At 37.3% G+C, this 8521-nt stretch overlaps 1 protein-coding gene across 1 annotated transcript; it reads right to left on the bottom strand.

Annotated features, from left to right (window-relative positions):
• Nucleotides 1-2205: 2205 nt before the first annotated feature.
• Nucleotides 2206-3120, bottom strand: LOC141446735 (uncharacterized). The gene is made up of 2 exons (XM_074113453.1): nt 2963-3120; nt 2206-2872 (listed from the first exon to the last, which is right to left on the bottom strand). Exons 1-2 carry the CDS (start codon nt 3056-3058, stop codon nt 2336-2338), a joined length of 633 nt encoding a protein of 210 aa, XP_073969554.1. The 5' UTR covers nt 3059-3120; the 3' UTR covers nt 2206-2335.
• Between the last annotated feature and the right edge of the window lie 5401 nt (nt 3121-8521).

Below are 8521 nucleotides of genomic sequence, written 5' to 3'. Positions count from 1 at the left end.
CAGCTGGCAATTTTAATTACTTATAACTCAAAAAGTAAACCAAGGAATGTTATTAAAATTCACACACTTCCGCCAAGACTTTTATTAGATGGACTTAATTACCTTAGTTAAGTATTCTTATTTTAAAGCACAAAAAATTTAATTTCATTTATTTAATTTAAACTTCCCTTTATTTAGAGAACAAAGAAATAAGAAATCTATTTAATCCCTAAAGGGTTTAAAAAGCTAAGGGATTAGCAAAACTTTCAAACCTTTATTATGAATGCATGGAACTTTGTAGGACGAAATTGATTGTTAATTTTTAATCAGTCAATTTGATGCTGTGTACAGGATCTTCTATAAGAAAGTTTGTTACCTTTTTTTAATTTCATTTTCATTTGTGACTTACGTATTAGTGAAAATACTCTCTCTTAATCCTCACAAAGTGGAAAATTTGTACCGGAAATCTGAACTGCGAAAAAAAGGGTTTCCACAAATTGGTCTGTATGTCTGTCTGCACTATTCAACAATTTCGTTGATTTTGTCCATAAAATGCTTGTCCTTGACCAGTTTCGAACTTTCTCCCATCATCAGCGGGTAGATTTATCAGTTTGTCCGTGTCTCACTACACCTGCAGGACTGTTTCCCATTTCTAAAGTGGTGAATGGAAAATTCTAAAATGGGAACATCGCATAGAACAGTTAAATTTGAGATCTCGTTTAGTTGGCTACAGAAAGATCTGATATGTAGTTTAACATATCGGCAATTAGAAAATCGGTAGTGCCAATTTTAGAATATCGATTTTTCACTTCTTTGAAAGATTTTTTTTTTATTTATCCTTTTTATGAAATTTACACCTGTATCTACAGGGTACAATAAGTAAATGAGATAAGTGAATAAATAAATAACGTGGCAGACGTAAATGACGGTCGTCCAGTGATGGCCGCCATTAGTCACCCAGTTGGTCACGGGGCCAACGGCGCCTCAGCCGTCTTCGAGGATTGGAGGGTAGCCGTTGTTGAAGACAAGTTCGCAGCTAAAGGGTTAGAGGATGAAATGAGAGTTTTTGGTGAAAATTTTTAAAATCGGATTTTGGCAAGTTCTCGGAGATCGAGTGGAATTTGGAGATCTGTATGGATTGTGTGTGGTTGCTAACATAGAATGGAGCGTCTACTATGCGGCGGAGTATTTTGGATTGGAGTGTTTGCACACTCTATTGATGTTTGATTTTTTTAGCTGTTCCTTAAAGTTGCGAGTCCGTAAGTCCATATTGGTGTGAGCAGAGAGCTGTACAGTGTCGTCGTTTGGTTCTGTAGTGAGAGTTTTGAGCGTTTGTCGAGTAGTCTGTGGCTAGAAGTTTGTATGGTTTGTTTAGTTCGGTACGTTTAAGTCTCGTATGGGGGTTCTAGGTAAGTCTCTTGTCTAGGTACATTCCAAGGTACCGCACATGGTCGGCTGGTGGGATAGGTGTGTGATGTAAGAAGACAGGTGGCGGAGTTTGACGTTTGAGTGTGAAGACTATGTATTTAGACTTAGTTGGGTTAATTTTTATACGCCAGTTTTGAAAGATTTAAAAAAAAACTCAAATCTCACGAGTGTAAAATTCGTGCGAAATAAATGCTTGAGTAGAAATGTTAATGTCGGCCGGAAGTGAGTGTTTACAGAAAAGACCATATAGTTTTTTTTTTCATGGTTCCAGTGATTTTATTTAAAGTTAGCCCAGGCTAAATGCTAGGTCTTGTACTTTTAAGTGAAACATTTTATCAAGTAACTTAATTTGAGCTTTTTCCTTAGAGAGAGGTGAATTTATCGTGAAGCTACCTGAAAGAGCCTAGTGAGCAGCTTCTACTGGTACCTAAAGCCTTGTGAAACATTTGTGCGTACTGCATGAACCGGAACTCCAAGTTTGGAAAATATCAGTCCAAGTATTTTCCGGTTTTTTGAATTGAACTCCACACTCACTTCACACAAGATCAGTTTATAGAAACCATTGCTAAGGAGTCAGTCAGCAGAACTGAAAACTGTTTCCGTTTTCAAAAACTCAGAATATCGGATATCCTGCATGATTGCTCTGACTTCACTTGTAACTGGTAAGAGAAACTAAAGGAAAAAGGGGTGAAAAATAGAAAGTGGAGAGTGGAATGCCCGAATTTATTGAGGAGTCCCCCAGGAATGTTGCCTTGTTCTTGTTTTAGCGGAAGACAAGGAGTGGATGGTTGGGGCGGAAATAAACTGAGTTTTTTTTTTTGTTTGTTTAGGGCTCTTTGAGCGGAAATGCTCAAAATGCTTTTGTTTTATTTTTTTGATACAAAATTGTACAAATTACACAATCAGGCTGTGTCCTAGACAGGACAATCTATCCCAAGACGAGACCATGTCCACCCCAGACACCATGACCCAAAACTCCATGCCCAAGAACACCGTGTCCAAGAAGACCATGTCCAAGCACTCCAACATGTCCAACTGGTACCACAACACCACCATAAACGGGAGATCTTTTAGCCACCAGATGATGACCAACCAGTCCATGATGTCCAAAGCCGCCAAGAAGGCCTGCATGTCCAACGCCAACCAGTCCAGCATGACCCACGCCGGCAACACCATGATGGCCAACGCCAACCACTGGTACAACACCAACCGATCTTTTGCCGAGAACGTGTGCGCCCAGCAAGCCGGCATGTCCTAGAAGTCCATGGCCACCCCATCCACCCCAGCCGAGCCCAAGTGCACCCAGGCCAAGAGCGTGAGCGTTGCCGGTGCCGAGCCAAGAGCCGTCCAAGGCTGGATTCCAATGGCCACGCCACGAGCCATCCAACCATGGTTTCCACTGGCCGTCATCATGACCTCCAACAAAACCGGCTGCAGCGCATGCTACAACGGCTAACAAGATGGCCTGAAAGAAAATCGCACAGAAAATATGAAGTTCTTTCAAAGTGAAAAACAAAGAAAATCGTTCACTTTAAAAAGAAAAAGAAAAACTTACCAAAGTTTTCATAGTTTCTAGTACAACAAAAAAATCCAACGAGCTGCTGCGACTGGACCTAGCGACTAATACCATCTCTGCAATCGCTAGTTGCATTTATACCTGATCATCGACTTAATGTCCCTGAACCTACAGTTTATCCCCTACCTTATTCTCAACTAAAACTATTTGCATTTTCCGGGGCTGCACTAAACAACTAATACAGCTAGAAAAGTAGAAATAGAACAAAAACAAAACTAATCAAAATGCCTGCATTTCTCCACCTCCCCACGAGCAAGAACATTATCAGGATTATGCAATTGTGGCTTGTGCACTGCACATGTGATTGCAGGTACGCTGTTGGGCAGCAGTGCAGCAAATATGCAGGAGTGGGACAGAGAATCTAGTCGTGGCGGGGGACAATCAACATGGTTAACTATTAGCTAGCAACAACTGTTCAAGTCTATTTTCTTCCTGTGTCTAGGAAATTAGAAGCATTAATGATTTAAGCACGTATATTGTAACCAAGTAGTTCTGCAGGACTGAAGTTTACTGTAATAATGACGGGGAAAAGTTTAAGATTCCGTGTCCTGGATGTAGCTAACGATTGGAAATAGTTGTTGGTAACACTTCTTCTGCTGACTTAATATCTTCGTCTGGCTGAGAATACGGACAGCATCCGCTTTACCAATAGCCTCAGAGTTCTAGCTCGCCGACTGTAAACTCCCAAACTTTTTGAGTTATATTTCAATTCTAATCACTTAAGAAGGAATCATAACGTTTGATTGTAGTTATGCAGGTGGTAATACAGTACAATGCACACTAATGGCACGTTAAAGGAAAGCCGAATCATCCTTATCTTTTTAGAAGTGCCCTAAATTTAAACTAATCCGGGAAAACTGTTTTCAAGGACGATTAGTACCTCTTTTTAAAGGACCTAGGGGACCCCTAAACAGATATTTTCCCCAAAGATTCGATTAAGGGTGCTCCTGGCTGTTAGATTCGATAGCTTCCCTGTTACGTACAATTTTATGCAGGATGTTAGGTTCTGGATCACGCATTTCACTGAAATGATTGTTCATTTCATGATTGATTTTTACACCTAGCAATCATCCAATTTTCTTTTTAGTTCTGCTGGATGGTAAAAAGACTAGATATTTATTATCTATTTTTCCTCGGCTTTTAGGGGGAAAAGAAAAATTTATGGTGATCATAATGAAAATTTCACAATTATTGCACAGAATTTTCCACAACTCTCTCAGCTGGAGCAGGCCATTCTGTCAGCGACAGACTTCTCCATACATCATACTGGAATTGGCACTTGAGTAGACAGTAGTTCCCATTGAATACAGGCTTCTTCATCACTGAGTTTTCTCGATATAAACAAAAGTATAGTGTGATGGAAAATAATATATATTACATATTAACAAAAAAAAAAAAGAAAAAAGATAACATACATATTTTCTTTCAGACATGACCTCATTTGAACTTATTTTCCAAACAAATTATTCCAAAGAAAAACCAATTTCCAATTTCCATATTTCCTTTTTCTCCAGAAGTACTATTTCGTCAACTAATTTCTTCCTAATAATTTCCGAATATAAATGGCTGTGGTAAGAAGAAAAACCATCAGTGGAAAATATGGGAAATAAAGATAAAACTCTTGCTGTTTGGGAAATGTTGCATCTCAGGTTGTATTTACTAGAAAATCTCTTTCCCTTTGCTTTTTACAGGAATCTCAATATTTTATCCGGGTTTATTGATGTAAACTCGCTTCCGGCCTATATTTTTTGCAGAACAGGAGGACATATTTATTGCGTATTGAAGAATCTCGGTGTGAACACTTACACGATATTTTTCTGATAACAAATCTCGAGATCGTAGCTTATATACTTTTTAAATCATGGAATTTTTTATTTCATTTTCATAGTAAAAAGTAAAGTAATTGCCTATTTTTTCAGGCGGCCTTTACGTCCAACTACCAATTAGGTGTCGTGGACGGAGGCAACTAGCAAGCTTACTCTACTGTAAATTCCTCATATTAAACATTAAATAAAATCCAAGACTTAGAGGTAGGGAATCGAACCCACTAAACCAACCATACATTTTAGCTTTGCGGGTCTAGCCTATAACAGCCTAACATACTTTACTGCAAAATTTCTTTTATTAATCATTAAATAAAATCTAAAGACTAGGGGTTTGGAATCGAACCCACTAAACCAACAATACATCTTAGCTTTGCGGGTCTAGTATCTTAACCACTCGGCTATCGTGGTGCCAGCTACTATTAACATTATCTAAATTATAAAACGTAAATGACGCTCTACTCTGACAGTATTGAACTTAACCAGAGTGAAGATTGATGGTAAGAGTGAAGTATTTCTGTGGTCCTTTACCTTAGGGCACGCATCTTGAATGAGAAGCTTGTCTTCGCTTTGTTGATGGAATTAGTGGGTAAACAACTGCTCACATTAGACATGCCGAACATGTATTAACCTTTTTATGTCTTTGTTTGTTCTTTTGTTTAGATTGGAGAAGTAATAATGTCCCAGTCTTGTCTCTTCCACCGGAAACTCACTACAAAACATGAGGAACTAAAAGACTACGTAACTGGCAACGACGTAAGGAGACCGGAAATAACTGTAGCAGATCTGGAAATTCCTGGAGGAATAATATCTTCGCCGTGATTCTACAAAACTTGATGCAACTTGCTACCCGAAGAAGATGGTTTTGAGTACAGGGAGATGCTGGCCAGTTATTCTGGGCACTTCGTCAACATCGAGTAGCGAGAATTTTGAGCTCGCTTATTTGATCAGAATATCCAAAACAAAAATAAGTAGTTAGATAAAACTTTCAAATAAAGGTTACTGAAAAATATTTTATCTATTGCCCAAAATTCAGAATTTTAGCAATCCTAGTTATTTACATCTAAGACTTAGTTCGTACTTTATACTGAAATAACACTTTAGAGAGATACCTAGTCACCATAATGCCTAGACCCAAGAAGTGTCTAATCGAACGAACTTGGAAAAATGGTACAAATAGAAGATTTCGATTAACGAGAAGGAAGTCGTTGAAATACTTCGGGTCAGAACTCAGATTCTTAGGACAATTAATCCTCTACTTTAATATTATAAGACCGTACACTATACTGAAATGGACTTTAGAGAGAGTGAGAGAGGGAGACTTGCCCATTCTCCAGAATTTTGGTCGCGCAATTACGGCCTACTTGCGGGACCAAATCAAAATTGAATCTCTCATCTTCCTACGACTTAAATGTTTACAAAATGTTTTAAACCCACGCATGCGCAGAAACTGATTTCTAAAAATCTCTATTTCGAACTCAAGAGACCTCATTTCTGGTTTCACAGTCGTGAAGCTTCCCTATGTCGTAAGGCAAGATAAATAATAAATTCAGCTAGTTTTCCTGTTCTTGCGAGAACGTTTAAAGTATAAATATTTATTAATAAATAAGTTTCAAGTAAAAACTCCTAATTAAAAAATAATATTAACAGCTTACAGTAATACTTAAATTTTTTAATAAATTTTTACAAGAAAAATAAAACCACGATCATAATAGTTAACCAGCTGAACTTATATATTATTATATAACCTTGAATTACCTTTCGAAAAGCAAGGGTAAACTTATTTTTTTCACAGCTGTTAATAGACACCAACATATTTTACATTAAAGTAAGAACTAACACTATGAATGTAAAGAATTTAAAACTGTACTATATGACGTAAATTACAATCGATATTTACAAATTATTATTTATTTGTTTTATTACAGTTATTGTAACCATTTTCTTTGTTAATTTAATTAAGATTTATTGATTTGCACTTTTCTTACCCTACTTCTGAGAGAATGTATTGCAATCGTGCGTATTTTTTACCGGAAATGCATATAGCGGAAGGCTAACAATGAAATATGCCAAGTTTTTTTTCGAGAAAATATTAAAAATAAAAAGAAATTTAATGCTCTGTAAAATGTTATTTCCGGTTTAGGGATATTAATTTTCTAGGTTATTGGCTGACTGCGTTATGCAAATTTCAAAGTTCGATAATCTTATTTTGTGTTTCATACCATTTAACCACTTCTTTGGCAACTTAAAAGGAATCGATCTCAAAACCCAATACTTCCGGCGATGAAACTATCGATTCCATAATAATTTAACATGTTGAATTTACGAAAACAATTTTTCTTTATTTAATACTGAAATGAAACACCCTTATCACGTATTTAGCATAAATTTTAGATTTTAGAATATTCCTTTAAAGCCTTAACACTATGCAATCTACATCACATTAGAATTCAGATCAGCCGTTTCAATTGGAACATATGATGTGGTAAATAATTGGCTTTAAACAGAAAATATTGCATATATTCAATAATATTTTGATATAAAACATTTTTTTAATTCAAATTGAAATTTAGAACTGCAGAGTGAATCAGCTGACATTATAAACGTGAGGGAAACATTATAAACACCTAGTGGTAAATCTCTAGAAGTATCATTTAATTACTCGACTTCGATCGTCGAAAAAATGGCGAGGTCAGTTCCGCTTTTCATCATCGAATAGGATTGTTGCGTAGAGCAAGAGATGACAGTTGGATTAGAGTGATCAGAATGAAACGAAGTCTTGATGAATGGTACGACAAGATCATTATTGATGACGCGATTGGTGACGTAATACGGTGCGCTAATAATTCGGCGATGAAATTTGGGACTGAAATCATTGGAGACGATATTGAAATGCTAGGCTGACTCCCTTACTTCAAGTCATCAAGTCCAAATTGGTGTCAACAGTGCGTTTTAGTCAGTGTTTTGGTCGTCCTTAAAGTACTCGAGCTAGCAAGTTGTAGCGTTTAAGACTTGTACGAGGGGCACTACTTATATTTTGAGCCAAAGGCAACACTGAGTGTTGTCATGCTATCTGAATGTTTCCACTTGAAAGTTTCGACATTTTTGACCATAACCTTCTTCAGAACGTTTTGTTATTTGAGCGCGATTTGTGTGGTTTACACAGTCACTTGAAAAACTGTGTCTCAGCGAGAAAAATGGGAATTAACTCGTGAAAATTTTCGTACAATGATTTATTACGATTTTCGACGTGTATTATCAAGACAGGAGTGCATCGATCAACTTACTTCCACTTTTGGCGATAAAGCCCCCGATCCTTTGCCACTGTGAAACGCTGGTATAACGAATTCAATCGTGGTCGTCCATCGGTCACCGACGAAAGTCGTGAAGGTCGTCCAAGATCAGTTGTTTGTGTCAGAAAACATTGATGCTGTGCAAAAAAACTAAAAATGCAAGATCATCATGTGACATACTGTGAGATTGAGGCAACCTTAGGCATTAGTTCCACCAGCTGATTCCCAGTAGTTAGTCGATGTCACAATGACGGCACCAGGAAGTGCAGTCTGACGAAACGGAAGTGGAAGTAGTGCTGCTAAGAGTGGAAATTCTGGCATCTTTGATCGTCAATTTTTTTTCAGCCATTGTTCCCGTGATGCTGCAAAGATGCGAGTTGATTGTGATGTGTCAGTACAGGTGAAGATTGATGTATTAGGAT

The sequence above is a fragment of the Rhodnius prolixus genome, unplaced genomic scaffold, assembly GCF_049639745.1.
Source record: "Rhodnius prolixus isolate KJV_2025 unplaced genomic scaffold, Rpr scaffold_7, whole genome shotgun sequence".
NCBI classification, from domain to species: Eukaryota; Metazoa; Arthropoda; class Insecta; order Hemiptera; family Reduviidae; genus Rhodnius; species Rhodnius prolixus.
This window is presented reverse-complemented; position numbering and strand designations above follow the sequence as displayed.

Coding starts and splice junctions, on each gene's coding strand:
- LOC141446735 (XM_074113453.1), bottom strand. CDS start 3,058: ATGCAACTAGCGATTGCAGAGATGGTATTAGTCGCTAGGTCCAGTCGC. Junction 2,873..2,962: donor TAGAAACTATGAAAACTTTG/GTAAGTTTTTCT, acceptor ATTTTCTTTCAG/GCCATCTTGTTAGCCGTTGT.